Source organism: Choristoneura fumiferana, chromosome 13, assembly GCF_025370935.1.
Source record: "Choristoneura fumiferana chromosome 13, NRCan_CFum_1, whole genome shotgun sequence".
Taxonomy (NCBI): Eukaryota; Metazoa; Arthropoda; class Insecta; order Lepidoptera; family Tortricidae; genus Choristoneura; species Choristoneura fumiferana.
The window spans coordinates 8,000,394-8,025,187 of NC_133484.1; the positions used below are offsets into that span (position 1 = coordinate 8,000,394).

General features: G+C 35.0%; 1 protein-coding gene across 1 annotated transcript; it reads left to right on the forward strand.

Annotated features, from left to right (window-relative positions):
• The first annotated feature begins 456 nt into the window (after positions 1-456).
• Positions 457-9,407, forward strand: LOC141434355 (transient receptor potential cation channel subfamily A member 1 homolog). Its single transcript, XM_074096764.1, has 11 exons — positions 457-540; positions 1,198-1,335; positions 3,470-3,589; positions 3,670-3,825; positions 4,303-4,387; positions 5,558-5,742; positions 5,930-6,158; positions 6,593-6,808; positions 6,932-7,999; positions 8,083-8,343; positions 8,553-9,407. Exons 1-11 carry the CDS (start codon positions 521-523, stop codon positions 9,354-9,356), a joined length of 3,282 nt encoding a protein of 1,093 aa, XP_073952865.1. The 5' UTR covers positions 457-520; the 3' UTR covers positions 9,357-9,407.
• The last annotated feature ends 15,387 nt before the right edge of the window (positions 9,408-24,794 follow it).

The following is a 24,794-nucleotide window of genomic DNA, read 5'->3' on the forward strand; positions in this document are numbered from 1 at the left end:
ACAATAAACGTTTGCACCTTATTACAAGCAGGAAAACTAGTTAATATTAATAAAAACACAAAACAATAAATATTACTTAGATATGTATTCTGAAAGATATGGGTCTCAGCATATTAATTAAAACGAATGTTATTAGCTACTTCCATTACATAATCCCATTACATGTCGATATGGTTGACAGAAGACTTTTCCGTAAAATATACTTTAAAAGGTGATTTTTTTATGTTACATTGTCCTCTTTAAAAATAAAAAGACCAAATTGCACACAATCAAAAGGAGCCTAAATTTATGATCCAAAAAACAATGTAAGAGCGTCAGATTGCTACTCAGATCACGACGAACTTAATAATTATTATTATTAGTAATTGGGTAGTGCCTAATAAAACAGAGGCTGCCGAACGATCCCGAATACGTACGATCTTTGTCGAAGCCTCGCCCGCGCTACATTTGGGATTCCCACCGACGCCGGCGCACGCCACAATTAACAATTATTTTCTTGTTGAACAATTGATTAAAATAAATGATGTCTCGGTCTCTCGGGTAAGTTTGAACTCGATTCTACTTCTTATTAACTATTAAGAGAAACTAATTTTATTAGTATGCTTAAATATTTATTTAATGTGTCGTAGTTGCGTGAGATTTGATGTCTATTTTCGAATTGCCTATTTTATTACAAACTTCCGTGTCTGTAATTAAATAGTATGAAATTTGTGTGGGTCAGATCTTGGAATTTGAATTTAACTCACTTCCAGTAGTTAAACTGACTTTAAATTTGTAACAGTCGAGGTCAAAGATAGGTATGTTTACACTTTGGTACCTTATCGCTGTTACTTCAAGTTTGAAATTTTGTTTAAAATACTGTGACAAGGTAAGTAATAAAATGTAAAGATATTTTTGACCTCGACTGTTACACATAATGTCCGTGGGATGAAATTATAATTACGTTGTTTTAAAATTATTATTGTTTTCGAAAAAACTTCTTTTTATTTTAACCGATGAATGTAATCAGCAGCCGTTTCACTTTTCACACAAAATCGTGTATTTTCATTTTTGTACTTTTTATTGTTTTGTGTTTTTTTGTTATATTTGTGTGTCTTTGTGCATGTGAATAAATGTCTTTTTTCTTTCTTTCTTTAATGAATATTAAAGTCGTTGAATCAATCGATTATTTTCAATTATTTAATTGTTGTTTTTCAGAAAAGCTTCCTACAGTCGGAGAAGGCCATCTTTACGACTGTATTTTGATGAAATGGCAGTAGAAATGAGTTACACGCTTCGAATGAATGAACAGTTAATGAATGAAGCTGAACGCAATCTATTCTTAGCTGAAGATGGGTAAAAAGATAAAATTATATTTATTAGTAGGTACTTATATTAGTGCTACGTCTTCCGTTTAGCGGTCGCTAGATACTCCAGAGCACTACTGTCCCTTTGGCCGTCGGTTTTACGAGCAATGTGCCCTGCCCACAGCCACTTTAGTTCTCGAGAGGATCTCCTCATTTCTGATTCGTAGAGTGGAAAGGTGATCCAAGGCATTATTGCCTAATGCCACAGATATAGATTACACTAGATTACGCAAATGCATCTACTTCTCGTGTTTGAACCCCGACCAAACGTCGTGGTTGGCCCCATACAAAGACTGACCGCTAACTGACTAATCATGACTAGTGACTGACTCGAGACCCATGGCGCGGGCGGGCGGCGCATTTGAATCGATTTTGCGCGGACATCGGGGAAAAAAAAAATCACCCCCACTTTACGACTATGGGAGGGATCCTAAAAAAATTTTTTTTTCTAATTTTTTATTATACCATTTTGTCGGCATAGTTTACATATACATCCGTGCAAAATTACAGCTTTCTAGCATTGATAGTCCCTGAGCAAAGCCGCGGACGGACAAACAGACATGGTGAAACTATAAGGGTTCCGTTTTTGCCATTTTGGCTCCGGCACCCTAAAAAAGTGACACGGTTGGTTTTCATACAGATGGTGTTTGCGTTATCTAGTGTAATCTATATCTGTGCCTAATGCACTTAGAATCACAATCTTCTTCACCACTTCGTTCTGACACACGGTATTAAGACGAGGTTAGAAAGAGATGGTGAATACGATCGTAAACGTCAGCGCGTTAGACAATAACGGTATCTAATGGAGGTGTTAACTGGATGCTCTTTTCATCTACTCAAGATGACCGGTAGGGATCCCTTAAACGGATAAGCTCACTTTTATATGCGTAACAACGTTTGTGATTTATGTCTGTTTATTTCTCTGTTCATGTACTGTAATGTGGTAATGTATGTTGGGATCCAGCGTATGCTGCTGGAGTCCTGGGATCCTTACCGCCGTCAAAAGTGACTTTATTGAGTGTTTTTATTTTAAGTACTTTTTTAATATCTTTTATTGCTTTAAATTTAAATTGTTAATATGTTTCGAGTAGGTTAGTTATTACGAGTGTTTAAAATATTTAATAGAAATAAAGAGTTTTCATTCACACATACATACATTAGAGAAAAAAATATATAGTTTTTACACGTTTGCCTGAAGAAAAATACTATTTTGTTATTTTATTTTATTAGCTATAAATTCATTCATTGGTTGCAACTTTATAGTTTACAAGGTCTACACGTCTTATAGATAGTAAAAAATTCACTGCAATAACCTGTAAGCCACCGAAATGTAATATGTAATTATTAAAAACAAAAAGTGTAGTCTAAAAATATTTGTCGTTATCGGTGCTTGTGTGTAATTTTTTCAGTTATTTTTAAAACTAAAATTGGTATGTATGTATGTAAACTCTTTATTGCACATAAAAATAAAAAAAATACAAATACACAGAGAGGAGAACAAAGGCCAGCTTATCCCTAAAAAGGGATCTCTTCCAGCTAACCAAGTTAGGAAAAAACATTTGGTTATATAGAGGATAAGCGGAAAATTACGTGCAGTAAAGAGACAAAACAGAAATACTCAAAAGAGATAAAATAAATACAACATTATTTACATTAAAACTAACATAAAACAAAAGAAATATAACCAACAATTACAAAAGCGAAACAGTCTCATCTCAGGTGTCAGTGTCCAGCCATAATTTCTTTAAACTCTCCCTGAACGAGGCCACAGACGGAGATTCCCTTAGAGACAAGGGTAAATCGTTCCACAGCTTGACTGAATGGAAAGTGAAAGATTTAGCATAAGAGCGCGCGTTGTTAGGCGGGAAGGCAAGTGTAAGTTTGGAACTCGACCGCAAACGGTGTCCACTTCCAGTGGCCATGTAGCTAAATCTTTCAGACAGGTAAGAAGGAGAAGCAGGGTTAAACAGGACATTATAAAGAAGACAAAGGGTATGAATGTCTCTGAATATTGGTATTATAGGTACGTCAGCTTCCTCTCATAGGTATTAATATTATCATTTATCTACGTAATTATGTTATAAAAACTTAAACTATTTTTCATTTCTATGATTAAATTTCAGAGATCTTTACAAGGAAATTCCGAGACAACCTACAGAAGCAAATATTAATTTGAATACAACGGTAGATGAGCTGGATAGCAGAGAAGCAATGATGCAAAAACTTCTAGACGAAGTAAAAAGGTATAGCTCAAAACACTTACAAAAGTTATATAGTTATATAAAATATTTGGCGACTTATAACATAACAGAGACTTTTCCAGGGGGTTTCCACAAAACCATCGAAGACGAAGAGTGCCAAAATTAAGATACAATGGTAATACGACAGCCAGCGTACCCAACATTGCTGATACGCGTAACAGCAGATTATTTGCAATTATTGATGCTATTGAACAAGATGATGATGATAAATTGAAAGAGTAAGTAAGTCTTTATTCATTATTCCCTGAAGACATGCTAGCCTGGTGGTTCGACTTGCGATTTCTGAAGTTCATATGCAAAATTACATTCGAAATTTGCCATGAAGGAAAGAAAGAGAGATTTGTTTTAGTTCCATCAATGACACCACCGTACAGTAATAAATAAGCCTAAAACACTGAATCTAACAATAAAACTTACACGTGGTGACACGACAGGACACTAAAAAGGGCCACCAAACATGAGCTTTACGGTAAAGGAAAGCAACGCAGAGATTCAATTGCAATGGTGCGTGTGCTGTTTACAATTCTGAGGCCGCATGGGAACTAGGTACGGACCAAGCCCTCTGGAATCCCTAGCCCTGCCAGTGCGACGTATATAGATAGACCGAGATGAAGATGATGATGATAAATTATAGATATTTCCCGTTAAGTTTTATTTGCCTAATGTTTCAAAATATGTTCTCAACTTTTTTTCAGACTTATTCAGTGCGGCACCAATCCTAACTTGGAATATACACTGAAAACACGGCAAGCTGAAGACCTACGTTGCATAATTGGAACTGTACGTTGACAATATTTAGAGATAATTATTATTAAGTATTAACTTACTTTTACTTATTCTGTGACACAACTGATTATATGAACACAAAAATTTGCTGTGTTAATTGATTCCTCTGTGTAATCTTTTATCTACAGTAAATTGAAATTTGAAAAGGTGTTGTCGGTAGAGTATAATACGCAATTATTTTTCGTCCCTCTGATTACTCTCAGATTTCCTTGTTTACTATACCTACTGTGGACAACGCAAGCATAGAACCTTTTCTTCGAAATATAAATGTTACTAAGATTGTTTTTTTGGAATCTTTTGTATTTTTTATTTCAATTCCAAATTTTTACTTTTACGGTCATCCCGTAAAACCTAAATTGAAAATACAAACTGAAATATAGATGCACAGAAAAATCAGAAAAATAAGACCAACACTGGGAATCGAACCCAGGTCCTCGGTATTCCGTACCGCGTGCTATACCGCTACACCACTGTTGGTCAACGGCACAGACACGAATTTCCCCTATGCACCACATATCTCAGCTTGTTTGGTTTGGTGTCTTGGTTTTATTTTTCTGGTTTTTCTGTGCATCTATATTTCAGTTTGTATTTTCAATTTAGATTTTACGGGATGACCGTAAAAGTAAAAATTAGGAATTGAAATAAAAAATACAAAAAGGTTAAAAAAAAACAATCTTAATTTGATTGCTTAATAACGACATCTCTTGTCCGGGTGAGCGGTTAGTTCCAATAGAATGCCAAAAGTTTCTCGATGAGGGCTACGGTGTAGATGTCGCTAGCGTCACTGCTTAAGTGGCTAAATAAGAAACAAACAAGCTGAGATATGTGGTGCATAGGGGAAATTCGTGTCTGTGCCGTTGACCAACAGTGGTGTAGCGGTATAGCACGCGGTACGGAATACCGAGGACCTGGGTTCGATTACCAGTGTTGGTCTTATTTTTCTGGTTTTTCTGTGCATCTATATATCAGTTTGTATTTTCAATTTATAAATGTTACCGTCCACTAAAAAATAAAATAATCGTGGCTCGGCGTAAACCAAAACAAATGAAATTCAATTTCATTATTTCCTAGAAAGGAACATTTTTTGTTTTTAATACCAAAGATCTTTTCTTCCAAGTTTAATTTAATGCCTACTGTCTAAAACTAGAGTTATAACTGTTTCAGCTTCAAGTTGAAGAACAGGCTACTTGGACTATTCTTCATGAGGCTAGTTCCCGTGGCCATGCCGATTGTGTGCGTGTGTTATTGGAAGCAGGTGCTGATCCTAATGCTGTTGCTGTAAAAAACTTAACAGCACTTGATGTCACAGGCTCGACGTATCACTACAATCACGGCCAAATGAGAGAGGGGTGAGTTTACGCTGTTTTGCAACCTTGTTCTCCGTACATAACCAGCTCTGGAAGTGGCCAGTTATGTCCTACTTAAGGTGGAAGATCGGTCGCCCAGGTACCTAAAAGAAATGTTGTAAATATATAGTAATTCGGCTTCTCTGCTCCTCAATATATTGAAGGATTCACTGAAAATAATTTATTTTAGTCTCAAAGCAGTAACTAAAATACTGCTTGAAGCAGGAGGAAAATTTACCACAATGAAAGGAAGAGATGATGCTAACTTAGATACAGTATTGCATACTGCAGCGGAAATTAAAAGCATCGAAACAGTTAAATTACTGCTTGAAGCCGGGGCCTCTGTTGCTTGCCTAAACACTGCTGGATTAACTCCACTGCATATATGCTTGCAAACAAAGTCAGTGGAAGTTTTAGATGTAAGTATTAAAGCTTTTTATGAAATTATTTTATTCTTTGCCTCAAGCCGACCGATTGTCTTGACTCAGCGTTGCCTGGTAATTCTTTGAGAACTGCAGAAAAAGAAGAAAGCTCAAAATCTCAAAATAAATTATACTACCTCTGTATTGTTTACCTGCTTACTTCTTGCATATTCATTGCAAGAAAAAAGGCCTAAATATTCTAGCCGCTACATTATCATGTATTGCAAAGAAAGCATGCATGATTTCCATCACCGTTAAGAGCATTTTGGAAGTATCTTGTCTTAGCATTTCTTTTTATAAAGAACCTTATGAACATGAACAAACATAATGGGTATGGTGATACCTGACGAAGTGAAACCTGATGTTGTAACGTAACGTAGTTACGTAATGATCTACATTAAATAGAGTAAAAATAAATATTTCGGTTTCAGATTTTAGTAAACTACAACTGCAAAGATATTTCACAGAAATTAGAAAGGGTTGACGTAACAGATAAATACGGTTTTACAGTTCTACAGGGTTCCGTTATTTTGAACTGGATTCCTGGTTTCCGCGTTATACTAGAAGCCGGAGGACAACTTACTTATTCAGCAAAGCATTCCAAGTCAAGTTTGTGGAAGAGTCTGAAATGGTATCAACTGTTACAGGTAATATAACACTGTATTTCTTAAAAAAAAAAACATTTAAGGAAAACCATTTGGATTATAAATTTAATATTATTTAGATTTGTGGTGATTTTTGTTATAAAAATTATTTTATTTATTTTTTAGTCTCGACACACGCCTATCCACTTAGCTGTGGCTCGTAATAATGTTGAGATATTAGACATGATGTTGAGCAAAATCCTGGAAATTGACGCATTAAACTGTTTCAATCAAGAATGCGAGACTCCCTTGCACACAGCTATCAAACAAGGCCACTTGAGTTGTGTCAAAATGTTGGTATTTGAAGGAGCATCTATATCCAAAGTCTCGGTGAAGAATTGCAGTGCTTTGCATGTTGCTGCTCAATACAATCAAACAGAAATATTGACCTTTCTATTGGAATATAAAGATGAAACGGAACATATCATAAATGCGCTAAACAAACAAGGCGTTGCTCCGCTGCACTGTGCTGTAATGAATAATAACCCAGAATGTGTCACAATACTTATTCTAAATCGAGCCGACATTCGACAAAAAACTTTAGGTCACAACTCATTAACTCCGTTACATATTGCAGCGAGTTACAATTATACAGATGTTGCTAATGTCATACTTCACTACGATAAAACCACAATTGATGAAATAGACAATAGAGGGTTCTCCCCTTTACATGCAGCTGCTAATAACTGTTGCCATGATGTTATACTTTTGCTTTTAAAACAAGGTGCATCATTATCGAGCTGCACTCGAAAATCGCTAAAAGAAACAAAAACCGCAATTGATATGATAGCAAATAAACTTCCAAATCCGACTAGCTTCTTTGAAGAAGTATTTGATTCCTTCATAAAGTCAAAAGATACTTTTGGAATGACTCAAATAAATGTTAATTATAAAGTTTTAGGAAAAATCCATGAAGGACACCAGATGAAGATATTAGAAGAGTTGGTCAATTGTGGACAGGAAAAAGTTTTGATTCATCCATTCCTTGAAAGTTTAATTTACTTAAAATGGCGGACATTATTGCCATTTTTTTACGTCGTATTAGCGACTTATATGTTTTTTGTAGTGTCCCTAAATATTTTAATTGTCTCAGCCTTTTATTACAAAGATAAACATAAAGTCACTTCGATTTTATTTCACCAAACATCATGGGCTAACATCGTGTACATATCTATATGTTCTCTGCTTGTTCAGGTAATTTTAATGTCATTTTATTATTTTCAATATTATGTAAATACAAATGATTATGTAACTAAAGTATTTATTGTTAATTGCAGGAATTTTTCTACATAAACGTAAAAAGGGCCCGCTATTTTTGTTACGTTGAAACATGGGTGAAATTGGGTTCTATAGCATTAGCAGCTATTTTGGCAGGAACTATATGCGATTCGTCCTGGTCGGAATCCGAGTGGCCTAGACATGTTGCTACTATGGCTCTACTTTCGTCATGGGTTGAAATAATGTTTCTAATATCGAGATTCCCTCGTTGGGGATATTATGTTCTTATGTTTGGAAGTGTATCGGTGACAATCATCAAGGCAAGCATAACTTTGTTGTCTTAAATCTTGCTTAATTTGTTTCACACTCATAACGTCATACTTGAATGATAAGTTGTTTGGCAAACAGACGCAGTCTTATAAAGTATAATTTATAAGATGACTATTAACTTTTGCTGACGGTGGTAGACTTTTACTTACATATACTTATATTTCAAAAAAATAACCAACATTTTTCATTCTTATTTCAGATACTAATAACCTTTATTTTCTTGGTAATTGCCTTCTCATTCAGCTTCATGATCCAGTTTCAGTCAACACCACCTTTCGATGGTCTTGGGGCATCACTACTCAAGACAATTGTAATGATGACATCTGAATTTGACTATGTTTCTTTTGATAACAATTTTAAATTATTATCTAGTTCCACAACTGTAGTTCGGTTGCTATTTTTATTTTTTCTTTTGTTTGTATCTATCGTTTTTATGAACTTTATGGTAGGAGTCGCTGTGAGCGATATTAATAATTTGAATATCCAAGGCAATACTAAAAGGTTAGGAAAACTTGTCGAACTTTTAAGCACGTTAGAGGTAGTCGTGCACGACGGACCGCTGAGAAAAATATTACCAAGAAAAACATTTGACAAAATTCAAAACAGGAGGTTTTTGCGTGAAATTTCTACCTTTCCTGGCTCTGAGAAAACATGGTCTATAATTCATGGTGACAAAGCTGACAAGTTGAATTTTGAAGCCAATCGAAAAGTGCGTCTGCCAGTATCATTAGGAAATGCAATTATGGATAAAGCAAAGGAACAAAAACAGCTACTAGACGAAGAAAATGTTAGTAAAGCCTACATCGATAAGATGGATTTACTATACAAAGCTGTAACAGATGTAAAACCACTAACGAGACCTATAATAGAATATCACATGAGCGTACTCAATGCTAAATTTGAAAAGATCACGTCTGATATGAAGAAAAATAATGAAATGAATAGCCAAGCTCTGACACAGGTTTTGAAGAAAATGGAAGAAATGATGGCAAAACGCAATTAAAGATTATGTATGTATGTATGTATGTAAACTCGTTATTGTATAAAAAAAGAAACAAAAATACAATATTATTATTTAAAAAAAAGTTTTATTGGCTAGGAACAAACACGTCAAAGTCGGCATTGATTGACAGACGTTTAACCAACATGGTTGAAAAAATATTTAAAATGCCAATCGAATATCTCTTTAAAGTTTCCAATTAAGCTTCTGCATGTAGCGCCGACAAACGAATCGGCGAAACCAATCTTAATCCCGTTTCGGTTAAGCTCGTTCCTACGAAACTAGATTAAGTAGTTTGTGAATTAGCCCGAGAACCGGGAATCAACTAAACAACCCATAGATTTTCTTCCTCATTTAACTTTGCGCCGTCTCCTCGCCTGATAGCTCGGGATAAGTGCCGCTTTGGATAGAAATACGGCTACTTTCACAAAGTTTTAGTAGCAACCGCATTACTTTAACAAATTGCTTAGCCACTCACATAACGCATAAATTTAATTGTAAATTTATGAAACGACTCCACATTATACTTAAATTTCGAAAACTTAAAATAAGTTAACATCAATTCATCACATTTATTACGAAATTGCAATTGCCGTAAAGTTAAACAGGTTGCAGCAGTGAGAATTGCTCACATTTAGTTTTAAAGTAGCAGTAGCCTAGTTTGCAGGTATGTTCTATGGCCTGGAAGGCGCCTTCCAACTTTACGCCTGCAAGAGATATTTTTGTAAATCATTTGAAAGCAAAATTTTATATTATAAGAGTTGAAACTCGTAGTTTGTACTGACTGCTTTAATAAATATGCCGTTTCACAAACTAGACCAGTGCTATATTTCGACGGAGTACTTAAATGATTTTTTGAAGTTTTATGTAAATAAAGTAAATTTACACGTTCCTGGAAAAACAAACTTTTTAATATAACTCCATAATATAAAGGTAGCACTAATAACTATTACAAACAAGGCAAAACAATTTCACGAATGTCAACCAAAAAGTTAGAGAAAAGTGAAGAGGTCCCAAAGTTTGGGGAATTGTTCGAGTTAGGGCGAGTTTTTGTCTCGCGAGTGCTACTCTTTAATCACATTAGGCTTAGGAATGAGTTAAAATAATCAAATCAAGCCTACCTTGAACAAACTACAACTAAACTGCCTAAACCTATAAATTTTAGGGCCAAGCTAAGTACTGATGCGCATGAGGAAATGTATAAAAATTAATTAAAGGTGTCATTTCGATGGTTTTATTACAACAAGGTAATAAATAATTCGTAGTCATGGCGAACTGAACAAAGCACGCTTTGTGGCGTTCTTAAATTCCCCACCTGATACGACACCCCGGCATTGGCAACATTCTTACTACCTATATTTTACACCTCGTAAAACAGCGCACTAAGCTATTTCACGCGGAAGTTGGTAATAAAATAACGCAAGTAGAGTAATTCACGTCCAAATTGCAAGTGATTGTCTCACCCGACAATTCGCGCGGTTCTAACCAATTTAACTTTTTCATTGTTTCTGAACATCTGTCAAAGCGAGTTATGAGGTGGCGCCGTTTGAGAGAGCTAGAGCGGATTTAATTGTCTTACACAACTCAAAATGACATTGCAGCTCCAAGCACACTCATTCAATAGGAGTTGAATTTCAAAAGATTTGCCACGTGAAGGGCTCAACACTGAGATTAAAGGGTTTATTAGGTCAATAGTGTGCTCGGTGAAAGATTGCGCCGACTGAATTAGTGTGATTAATAAAACAGAAGTGACAGCCTAAGCTCGTCACGATATTTTTAATGAGAAGAGGATACTTCATATTTGATAGTTGCAAAACCTAACTTCTTACAAACAAAATGTAATGAGTACAACGAAACAGAGTGAAGGTAGCTTAGCTAGAAAGTCAATTACTTTCAAAGAATCAGTTACCTGTATAAATTACACACATAAAATATCGAGGACAAAGCAGGGCGATTGAAAAAAAGCGTAGTCCATTGTCCGCTGCTAACTTTTGTGCGTGCTTTCACCTGAAAAAGAACCGCAGTTCCGCCTAAAATTTTAGTTGTTCTATCGGGTTCAATAAAAAATGTTCTAAATTCACTAGCTGGCTTAAAGTTTTGTTCGTTTGGAAATGTATTCTCAAAAATATTAAATATAATAATAAATAATAATAAATTCATTTATTTCCGGCAACACCGCCCATACAATAAATATCTTACAGACTAACATACATATTTATAATCAATAATATTTGAAACTAATTTAGTGATAAAACGGCGTGACCCCGTTGAGTCACCGTCCCCAGCGTCGCGTTCATCCCGAAGTCATCGCGATGGTCCCCAGATGATTTGTATGATCCGATACGTATACGCGACTGCGACGAAGTGATGCAGACGCGACACATACATTTGACGACCGGATGGCCAAGTGGTTAGAGAACCTGACTACGAAGCTCAGATATTTGCGAATGTAACAAACATGGGTCTTGGATGTTCAATATGCATTTAAGTATGTATTTATCTTTATAAGTATGTTCATCCGTTGCCTAGTACCCATAGTACTTACAAGCTTTGCTTAGTTTGGGACTAGGTCAATTAGTGTGAAGTATCCCATGATATTTATAAAAAAAACAGTGCCGTATTCGGTATTCAGTAAGTCTGTAACCAGCGGCTATTGAACAATAATGGCAGTTTACATGTGACCACAGGGGGTACGTATTATAATGTATAAATTTAAAATACATATCGGTTGCAATACATACAGTTGAAATACCGAAAATTATAAAATATAATGCATCAAAATACATAAAGTTATTTGACATAAGTTCTAAACGCATAAGCTTGAAATGCATAGTGGTCAAAATATATAATGGTTACAACGCATAATGGTTCTTAGTCATATGGCACAAAATGCATATTTTCATAATGTATACGTTCAAAATCTATACAGTATGTTTTCTATAATGGTTGAAATACATACTAGACACTGAATTTTCACAAAGAAAAATGCATATATTACAATTCTGGTTTTGGTCATAGTTGAACCTAACACGCTCGTCGTCGCACCTAAAGTTACTATTCAATTTAATGATCAGACTTTAGTTTAAAATGCAAGGTCTTGTCAGACAATACCGATTTCGATCAGTCGGTATCTTATAGGTTAGGTTAGGTTAGAGTTTTGTCCAGGCGCGAAGCGCCTTAACTACCCTGAATAGGAGCTCCGCGAGGCGGAGCTCCGTCGACTTGTCTTAAAGTCCTTAATTTTTCAGAATTTAACATGTAAATACAACGTAAATAGACTGGAGATGATGATGAACCTAGGCATTATATAGTATGTATTTTGACCATTATGAAAAACGTCTATAGGAATTTTAATTGTTATTTCTTTCAACTATTATATATTCTGATTGTATATATTCTGAACATATACATTGTGAACTTAGTCATTTTAATTGTATGTATTTCGACCAGTATGAAAAACGTGCTTTATGAATTTTGATTAATATTTATTTTAACCATTATATTTTTCAATTTTCGGCATTTCAACTGTATGTACTTCAACCGATATGTATTTTAAATTTATGCATTATAATACGTACCCGACCACAGGCCGTATTGTCTAACGCGCTGACGGTCACGATAGCATTCACTATCTCTTTCTACCCTCGTCTTATTCCGTGTGGCAGGAAGAAGTGGTGAAAACGATTGTGATTCCAAGTATGTTAGACAATAAGGCCTATGATCCGTAACAAAAGACTACAGCCGTATCTTTATTACAAATGTGTAGAAGACCAAGTTTTAAAAAATTAAGCATTCACAATATGACAACCAAACTGGGGAAATAAAACCTTGTCTCACCTTAACGAAGCATATCGGACACAACCAAAGCGGCACGCCAAAGGGGATTTCGTTGCGCGCAACTTTGTAGAGTTGCCAACATTGGGAAACGAATCGAGACTTAGATGCAAGTTTAAAAAACACTGAATAAATTTTCAAGTATTTTCATTGTGAAACACTACACAAATAATTGTTATCGTAAATGTAATCATTTATCACCAAAGATACTGGCGACGACTCGGTCAAAGTTACCGGATACCCGGGCGACTCATGTTCAATAATGGACGTAAGCGAGTTGGAAAAGAAGACAGTATCGCAACATGACTTCAAATACAAGAAAGGATAATTCAATCTATGTAGGTACAATCAAATTAAAAACAGCTCAATTTTAAATATCCACCACTGCTCGTGCCACAAATCTAGATAACACAATTAAATCATATTTACGCAAAACTCTCAACAATAAAAGGTCGGCTTAATACGTTTGATGCAAACATTAAATTAGATTTACGTGTGGACGCGGCATTGTCCCCGCTTACCGAGTAAAATTAAAAAAGGGTAGATTATGGCTTCAGTTTTTGTCCTGGAGAATTGGCAATTAGGGTCCCCGATTCTTGACCGTTCAGAAAAACAAATTTTGCTTGTCGACAGTTAAAATGATTTAGAGAGTGATATAATAAGTGAAAGAAAAATAACTGCGTTATTTCCTACTGTGTCGAGTTCCGAGCTGTATGGAACCTGAAGTATAACATTTAGTAGCAAAATAAAAAAATATGTAAAATTACGAGTGTAATAGATTCTAAGTATTACGTTTCTGAACTATTAGAAATCTAGAACTTGCAACTTGGCAGATAAATCACTACAACTTTAATGAAATTGTTTATTTTTCAGCAGTTATGTTAATAAGCTTAAGAAATAATGAAATACCACAAACTGGACTTATCACGCTAAACACACGAGTGCCTAATAATTATCCCCTCGTTTCGATCACATTACAGCGGCCATGGTCACGAATAGACGACGAGTAGACGATGATAGAAATAAAAGCAACTTGTGGTACAGTTTTACTCCAAAAAACATAAAATGACAATAAAAATATGCAGGTGGCTTTAATTTAATTCTTGGCAAACACGCGGCTGGCGCGTGGCGACGGTAATGTCCTTGTATTATTACCTTGGTGGAAAAACTGCACCATTAATTACACCGCGGGCGTCTTACAATTTTATGCACCAAAGGAACTTTGCCACGAAACATTAAAAAGTGGAAACTGTAGCCTCAGTTCGTGTCCTAGGATTGCCAATTAGGGGCAACTACTTAAAATGCAGCCTCGATGAGATTCCGACCGGACAACTTGTGCCTACAAAAACTTTATCGAATAGTTTTGTATCAAGTATTAATTTTATGCACGGAAATTTATCAAAGTTTCCCGTTCGTTTTAAGCGCCGTGCTTAAACTTGTTATCATTTCATTTCAGTTTTTATATTTCCTTGTCTTGGTTGACTCTCGTTCCGTCCGCGTTCTATATTTCTTTTTTTTATACGATTGACCAAATTATTATAATAGCGTCATCTACTTTCCTTTAGAAAATTGTTCCTATATAAATAAAACAATAAATTAAAAAAATCAAAAACCCGACTGCCTTAAAATAATCTAAAAAGAAGAAAACAAGTCTTCTAGTGGGCTAGAACTTCGTTAAGAAGCTAACTTAAAGTGCAACAGTCGGGACCCATTAGGTAGAACTTTTGAGTGTCATGATTTAAATGGGTCCCGACTGTTGAACTTTTAGTTAGGGCAGTCGGGTTTTTTTATTTTTTTAATTTATTGTTTTATTTCACACTTTTTTAATAGTTCTGTAAAAATGTTAGATTATAACTATTATAACGGTTATATATTTAGAATGGGCTAGTTATTAGCTTTCATTTGATACCTTACTCGATAGATTTGAATAAAAAAAATGTTTGAAAACTTTGGCGCCAAAAATCCGCCATTTTGATTTTTCATGAATTTCATATACCCAGTGTCACTCGCGTCATCAAGATGAATCCAATGAGGTATCATTTATCAAAATCGGTTCAGCCGTTGAGTAGTTACGAGAGGACATAGGAATAGACATAGTACATACATACATACGCGTCAAACACATAACCCTCCTTCTTCGCAGCCGGGTAAAAATCAACGAAGTACCCACAAAATACAAATAAAGTCATAAACTTGTTGCTTTTGATATTTTTAAAGGTCAGGCCAGTGAAACTTGCTTTTTACCCGACTGCCCGAAGGAGGGTTATGTTTTTCTAATTATAAAAGCTATTTTGTTGTGGCATCACACCAATACAATTTAAGAGGAAAACGGAAAACGAACAGAGAATTGTTGTCTGTCACAATTAAAACTTAAAGATAAGGTAAAGGAATTATCGTCATACAATCATTTATCTCAACATCTTTTTGTAACTTATTGGCCAGCAGGGCTACTACGAAACTCGGAACTCGAAGTTCGTATCGTACCGTCCCTCTCGCTCTCGTATTAAATAGTATAGTGTCAGAGGGACCGCACGACACGAACTTCGATTTTCGAGTTTCGTACTAGCCCTGCAGTTGCCATGACCACTCATTATCATCATCATCATAATCATCCCAGCCTATATACGTCCCACTGCTGGGCACAGGCCTCCTCTCAAAATAAGAGGGCTCATTATCAAAAAAAAATCAACACAACTTCATAATTTATCTTAAATTTTTCTTACAACATGATAAAAATACATGTAGAACAAAATAAAATATAAAATACACATACCCATATGACCAGAAGTCGTACGTGAGTTGTAATAACAAGACGGCTACTACAAAATTCGAAAATTGAAGTTCGTATCGTACCGTCCCTCTCACTCTCGTATGAAATACCTAATATTAGCGCCAGCGGGACCCGGACGGCAAGATACGAATTTCGAATGTTGCACTTCGTAGTATAGGACCAGCAAGGCTACGCAACTCTAAGTTCGTATCGTACCGTCCCTCTCGCTCTCGTATTACATAGTATAAAAGTGTCAGATGGAGGGACCGCACGACACGAACTTCGAGTTTCGAGTTTCGTAGTAGCCCTGCAGTAACGTACACGTCGCGACACGCATGCCAAACCGGAACGGACCGGCATAAAATAACTGCGCGGAACGGAACGTTGTCTTGTCAGCGCAACATCTCGGGTCCTTGTTATAAAACTGAACTGAGATAACGAACACAGATGCTCCATAGTTTTAGGGACGTGGTGCCAAAAAGAGTTACTAGCGGATACCAGCTAAAAGTTTTTAGTGTTTTTTTTATTTACATTGGTAAATTTATAGTTTTTTTTTTTCTCTTAAGATCGCCTCATCATCATTATCGTCGTCATCGTCGTCATCGTCTTGTTGTCCGTCTGTGTGTAAAAGCTGGCACAGTCAACGTCATAAATAAGTGATCACTTTTGTTCCTTGTCACTTTAACGTCATGTTTGAAAAGCCATACGAAATAGTGTAACAACTGAAAGGGACAAGGTACAGAAATTATCACTTTATTTATAACGTTGACTGTACCACTATTTTCTCAAGAACAGGTATCAAGTTGACATCAATATAAAATAACTATGGATCCTTCAACCATAAAAAAACGGATAACTGCGCGTATCGAGGGTTCCGTTCAAATTTTTAGATATAATGAAATACACGCTATAAACGGCCATTATATCTTTAAATATTCAGTGCTAGCCATGCTTTTAAGCTAAACGTACGAAGAAAAAACCGAGAAAGTTTCGCTAGATAATTTTTTTCTAATATTTTAAAGAGTAAACAATACAGTAGTTACTTATTAAGTTACAAGCTCTAAGCAATGACAATGGGATGTCCCAATTTTTGACAAAATATAATAAATCGAAAACCGTTTGGAGAAATAGGCATTGTGAAGCGTTTTCAGAAATCAGATTCCAAAAATGTGATAATTAAATAAACAAACTTTAAGTAATGACCCTCATTTGACCCCTGCAGTGTCCCGTCACAAAGGCAGTTATAAAGCAGGTCTACACTCTTAAGCAAATTGACAGTTTGAAATGTTGCTGTCCTGCTTATAATAGCAAAGAGTGACAAAGATAGAACTTTAATCACATGATGCGCACCCGGCTTTAAACAGTTTTCATTTATCGTAAAGTCCGAAATGTATACGAGTATTTCGAATGTATTTTTACAAATTAAATTATTAAGTTACGTCGTTATAAGTAGATACAAAAGAATTTGAATATCAAATTTTAATAAGAAATATCTATTTACTATCACAACATTAAACAAACATGGGAATAATCGAAGTTAAAAGAAGAGAAATAAATAAAACGATTTGTCATAGTTCCTTTAGGACCCTAAGCCGTGCTTGAATTATTGTCAAATTGTAATGCCACAGATTATGTTATGGACGACCTGATTTTTTCTAGGCAATGGAACGTGGCTGTCTGACTTTGAAGTCATCCAGCGTATTTCGTAAAAAAATTATAAAAAATTAAATACTCATCCAAATTCAAAATCAATGAAAACGGTATTTTAAAATATCCTATTCTTTCCAAAAATAAAATAAAAACTATGGGTTATTTTTTTTTGGTACATCCCAATTTGGTACCCTTCAGGTGAACAAGATTTACAGTGAACATTGGAAGAAGTAGCCTCCAATCGTTGGGATCTAAAACCTGAGTGACAGACGATGGGCACACAAACACAATACATACAAACAGACAGACATGTGAGTGACGGCAATATCCGTTTATCACCACTCGAGTACGGAACCATAACAATGATATTTAAAAGCAAAAAATACTTTTATTATCACGTTAGCCTAAAAACATGGACTTATTGTAATGAAATGAAGCTAAATTAACCTCCCAAAGCTTGTAAGCACTAATTGAATGTCAACTAAATCACTTTCACTGTAATGCTATCCCATTATGTTAATTGAATGACTCGCCCCGAAGCGCCGCTTGGACCTCGCATATTTTTAACAACCACGGCGGACGACTCTCCAAGTTTCGAACTCTCTAGTGCGCTTTTTTCGAAACAAAATGATCGCGAATATTTTTCAACAAACATTCTCTGTCACCGGGATTTTATATAACCAAGTTACGAGTATTACAAAGTGACTGGTGAAACTAAAAGCTGTGCTGTTATGGTGGGGTTATGTTTTAAACAAAGAGACTATGCGCTGGTTTTGCAACATCTCTTCGTTTTAGCGCTTTTATTGACTTTAAAGTGGTATCTATCTATTCTTTTACATTGTATACACTAACGACCCGTCTAGAATATTTGGGGGGTATTTTTTTTGCTATTTTTTATTAGTTTAATAATAAACTCCGATAATTTATGTTACGGTGACTCATTTAATAAGGTCTTAATAGGTAACCTTCCGTAAAAAAATATCTAACTGACGGTGAAATCCGGGTCAAAATCCGTTACGTGATTTAGGAAAATATTTCGAATATACAGACAGACGTACGCGGAAAGCGAGTTTATTTATTACTAAGTAGATATTATCCATCAATCTTCACTTAAATTACTTAACCAGTGTATTTACCTCCATTGCACTACCACTGCGTCCCATGGTAAAACAACATTTCTCCCGTTTTTCCGGAGTACCTGAAATGATAAACAATTACATAAATGAAAAAAGCACAACTATGTACAAGACTCCTCAAAATTAATCCAGAATATTTTACAAGATAGTTGGGTTAGCTCGACTAAAAAAAAATCCATCTGAGTATACAGTCAAGGGCATAAATATCTATACAGCCATAGCGTCAAAATTTGTACATTTACATTGTCTTATGGTTAGTAGCATAAAGGTGTATATAAGTACATATATATTTATTTTTGATGTCTTGGTAATTTTTATGCCCTTGACTGTCACTGTATATATCTGGGGCACGGTAGTGCCCCCGCCAAGTCGAGCAAAACAAAACAAAAGGCACGGCCGTACCATACTTTTCTCGAAGCCATTATGTATATATGCAAAATTTCATTAGTTAACATGGAAACGGGACAAACAACTCACTTTTGCATTCATAATATAAGGAAGTAAAATTGTATTATAGTACCTATGAAGGTACTCATTCCAATTTTAGGAGATTAAATTAATAAACAATAGGATTAGTTGGTATATAATTTGATTTAATAACAAAATCAGAACTAGCTACATTACAAGACTATGATTAAACAGCGGCCTAGTTAGTTATTACACTTGAAGTAATGTATAAAATTTAATAATTTACTTCTGTTAAATAAATAGAATGTTCGTGCATGGTCAATTTTATAATTACGTAACGAATACGTATTACAGCTGAATGGAAACATGAAATAGCCTCTCCATTTATTTTCGCTAATTATTACAGTCCACGGAAATAAACGTACCTGCCTAACCTAATCAATTTACTTTTCAACTCCGTAACTCATAAAATATTTTGTGAGATGCAATGGATAAACCATTTGCTCTAGAAAATTATTAAACCATGGGAAAATGACTGTTTTACCTAATAACTATTTACGCTCTTAAGTGTTTTACTTAGAGCGTAAATACTGTTTATACCGGCTGGGCCCTGTAACAGGAGCAAACAATTAAAACACAGGTTCTGCTACTCAAAAGGAACTAATACTTTAGTTCTGCTACTTTAAAAAATTAAGTAATTTCATCATTATGATTATTCTAAACAAATTAAATGGTATTTTCAATGTACGGCATCCAATAGCCTAAATGACATCGCCCGTCACGTAACAAAATGACGGATTTCGCAATACAGTGCTTGTCCAATTAAACTTTAAACTATATTAAAAATCATAATACAAGTTATTTTCAAAAAATGTAGAACTTAATTAGCTCAAGATGAAGAGTGAAAACTGTGGTTTACTTTTTTCCTCCTGTTACAGGGCCCACCTGGTATACTTAATACTTAACATATACTGAATGTTTTTATTTTATTTTATTAATTAGAAAGCTGCTCCATCGTACTTTAAAATATGAGACACGATTCTTCAAGAATCATGCACCACGATAATGTAAATTCACAAGCTTTCAAAGTTGATATAAAGTTTTTCTGGAGAATTTGGCTGTTATGAATTTTGTTAAGCATTTTGGTGACTATATTTTCTGTTGATTGCTTCTGCATTGTTATCCTATTTGCATATTGGACTAAGTTTTAAGTCAAGCCAATCACTAAATGTAGGTGAAATTCAACTTGCGGTGAGGACAACTAACTTAGCTATAGCTAATATATTAAAAGCTCACGACCCTTCACGACCTGTTATCGACCACAACAAACTACCATTCCTACTATTGTACGACAAGAATTACCTATTTTGTTGTTTTTTATTACGACACTTATAAAATAATAAATTGAACGCGTTGATTGCGTGCCGGCGGCCCACAAATTACTATCGGCATGAACGAACGAAGCCCTAACGATTGAGGAAATTAGGATAATTATGAACTTCATATCAACGGCAGTTCGTAATGATCACATTCAACAGTTATAATTTATCGGTGGCAGAATTGTTGAGTTACGTTTATCGCAGCTTTGCAGGAAGCGAGTAATGAAATGAATGTGTTGAATAGATTTTATTGATGTTCTTTTGTTGCTTATGTCAGTGGAATAAGAGTTGAGTGGCGTGTAGTCCTTGGGCTTAATCTATGCTTAGCTTTATGTAAATTTCAAGAACCTGTATTTGAGCAGATTTTAGGAAACTCGGCACTTAAGGAAACTACATAATTTTAACTTTAGTCACAAATCTCGGAAAGGGTCACGTTTCTAAACAATAAAAGTACATATTTTTTTTTCAGTGAATCCCAACTCAAAGACATAACACCGTTAAATAATATTAGATTGGTATCAGCGTGAAACCTGATACATCAGCTCAACTATACCTAAAGGTATAGTTCTCATTGATTCCGTAGAAATAACTTAAACTTTCTTTTTAAATACGATTCTTCTATTTCTTCAAAGTGCCTGGATATTCCTCTTTGTAAACGATATATCAGATATGCTTTATTTTAAACTAGAACGTAATTTTGAATAATTGTACATTCTGCAAATACGGCATTCTGTAAATATTCACGAATATTCACGATAAAAGTCACAGTGAAAGTCAAAAATATCTACTAACTTCTTTGTTTTCCATCTAAGCAACACCGTTAAAAAAGTTAGCAATTGAAATCTTAAAAGTAGACTGTACCTACGCAAAACTAAGAGGGTACTACAAAATTCGAAATTCGGCGTTCGTATATGGTTCGTATCGTACCGTCCCGCAGACGCTAAATTTATTTAATACAAGAGTGAGAGGGACGGTACGATACGAACTTCGACTTTCGAATTTCGTGGAAGCCCTTCTGTTTACTTAGTACTTATACCAAGCTCAGTGTTCATTGCGAAACTTCATTGATGAAATGAATAATGTAAATGAGGCCTCTGTAATAATTCGACGGTAAAATAAACAGTTTCACAAATGGATCAGTTCTCGTGGTTATTAAATCTTAAGACAGTAGTAGATCACACAAAATTAATTTGCAGCGATGTATTATTTGATTGAAGTGAGAATTTGTACCAGCAATGTACCACTGAATTGCCTAAAAGTACTTAACTGTCTACGTGTGTCTTTGCTGTAAAAAGGTACTTCTGTGCCGCCTGACAAAAATACTTAATACCTACAACTCTGAAAGTATCACTTTTTAGGAAAGTGATTTTAGTCTATTATAATGTAAAGATTCAGTAATTTGGGCCAGAGATTTGACTACAAATTTAAAGTCAAGTCGTTTATATAAATAGTTTTTTTTTAATTAGAAATCCGACAAATGGGAACCTGATGTTGAGTGATCGCTGTCGCCTATGGATTCCTACAGTAACATGAGAACTGTTGGTGCGTTGCCGGCATTGCACATAGTAATACACTCGCCTTTTAAAGGCAAGGCATATTGCACCCAACATGGCCCATACAATAAATACCGTATATAATAATATCACCACCACTAGTTCAAGGTCGCTCAGCGAGCTATGGAACAAGCTATGCTCGGAGTTTCTCTGAAAGATAGAATCCGCAACGAGACTATTCGACACACAACGAAAATTATTAAAATATACACTAAAAATTAATTCTACATCCTCAATATATATGAAAGCATTAGTACGTTATATATGTATAAAATTGGTAGGAACAATTTATTGACAATTAAGAATAATAAAATAGATAATAAGCATTAAATAAAAAAAAACTATCCTAGTCTCAATAAATTTACATAAAATAAAACTAAAACCTAAAACTAAAACAAATTCCTTAAAGACTACCCCTTATGCAAGGTCCCGAAGATGCTGGCAGCGTTTCCTCTGAATAGCTAAGCTAATTCTTTGTCCGAGGAAGCTGCCAGATCTTCGGTCATCTGTGACGTCTACTAACCTTTTCGAAATTTCTTTAAAAAAATTTAAAGCGCAAGGACCCCACGGACCAAGGGTCTCGACACCGAATGGGACAAAGTCATATTCGGTGCCTATTTGTGTTCTAGTGTCCTGTATTGGATAATTAATAACTCTTCAACGGTTACCTATTGGTATTATAGACTTGAAGTTATAGATTATGTTTGTATTTATGAAATGTACTTTTTACGAAATATAATTAATTAACAATGAAATAATTATAATATAAAATAAGTGAAAAAAAAAATTAAGATCACAAAATGAAGTTCGGTACGGACGGAAATATAGTATGGATGCCAATGCAATTACAGTCAACAAAAAGTATAGTCAGCAAAAAAAGGTTGTATTAAAAAATTTAGGTGCAATGTACAGACTGTTTTGACGTCGATCTATACTTTATTAATTTTGTTCATGAGCTATGTATGACTGTTTGTTCGTGTTCCAAATAAATAAATAAAAGCCCTAAAAAGGAACTCTTGTAACCATAAAAATAATTGTTTTTCATAGAAATACAATTACTTACTTAGAACAAAATTACTCTTTACTGTAAGTGTCTATGTTGTACACTATGTTGTGTGTATTTAAGCAATAAAGAAATCAGGTGCATAATAATTATGGAACATTTTACTACTTTAGAAGAAAAAAATATTTTTCTTTGCATTTTAATTTATACGAAACACTCAGTGCGTATGTCTTACTGACGTTTCGGCGTTTGTTTTTTCTAGTATAAGAAGTCGTTTTGCTAGCTCTGAATTTTTATTTTCGCTTCTAGGCGAATAAATACAATCCACTGCGATTTCAGCAAATCATTCCAGCGGATTATTTACATTATAGCGATAAAAAACAAAACCTAAACGGCACCCAGCGAAAGATGATTCCGAAAGCGATCCTTTCACGATCCATTGGCGAAGTAATAAACGTTGCGAAACAATGTAATCGCGGTAAAACGTTTTATATGTAAATGTAAATCAATTTGCCTCACTGCTGGGGAAAAACAATGGAATTCTATATTATCATTAGCACTGGGTTAGAGTTGCAGGATCTAATAGCAATAAACCAACCGGAGATGTCAATGACGGAACCACCCCTCTGCCAAGTGTGAGAATAGCCGGTCACAGTCACAGTCATGTTTGACAATTTAATTGTTTTCCTGCAATGCTACATGATTGATAAATGTCTAAGTACTCTAATTTGATATGTATACTCTCGTATGTACTCGTATATCGCCATGCGGGTTTTCCACCAGTTCAAAGCCAGGAGCTGTGGAGAACTAGGGCAGACAGGTTCTTGAGTAGAGACCAAGTGACATCTAATGTAGTGTAGACTGTCTGTGTGCAAAGTGGTGCGATTATATTGCTAAGGCAGTGGGCAGAGATTGGAGGAGGAGAGCTGCATATCGAGCTCAGTGGCGTGACATGGGAGAATTCTATCCTCGTGAGTCCTCGTAACTAAGAATAACGGCCAAATGTACTTTAAAAAGCACAAATTGTTCATTGTTTAAATAATTTTAAGAAATAACATTTTAGGCTGAATAGTCACATTTGGTGTGCTAAAGCCTCGTTAAAATATCAGAAGGAAAAAAAGAAATAACATTATAAATATAGTAAACTTTTTAGAACTTTTTAAATGAATTCGCATGTCCACTCCAGTTGGTCCAATGCTTTAAGTGATACACGAATGCTGGTGGGCAGGCCTGCCGGGCCAACCATTTGTCACAGTTTGGGGCGGTAATAAAAAACCTGCGGGAAACTGACCGCATCGATTTGTGGACAATCTACTGGCGATTTAATTTGAATGTTGTAGGCGCTTATAGGTGTCAGAAATTAAAATAAAATTACAAAAATTATAAAGTTTTTTGAAATTATATTAATCACCAAAATAATATATTATATCAATCGATGCTAAAGGAAGTGGAACATCTTTTAATATACAAAATTCTCGTGTCACAGTGTTTGTGACCAAACTTCTCCGAAACGGCTTGACCAAGACCAATTTTTATGATTTTTTTGTGTATATTCGGTAGGTCTGAGAATAGGACGTAAATTATTTTTCATACTTCTACGCGGATGGAGTCGCGAGCAACAGCTAGTATGTACATTTGCTTACATACGAGAACTAGAAACTGCAACTGTTTACATACACTAACAGAAACTGCAACACTACGAGAAAGG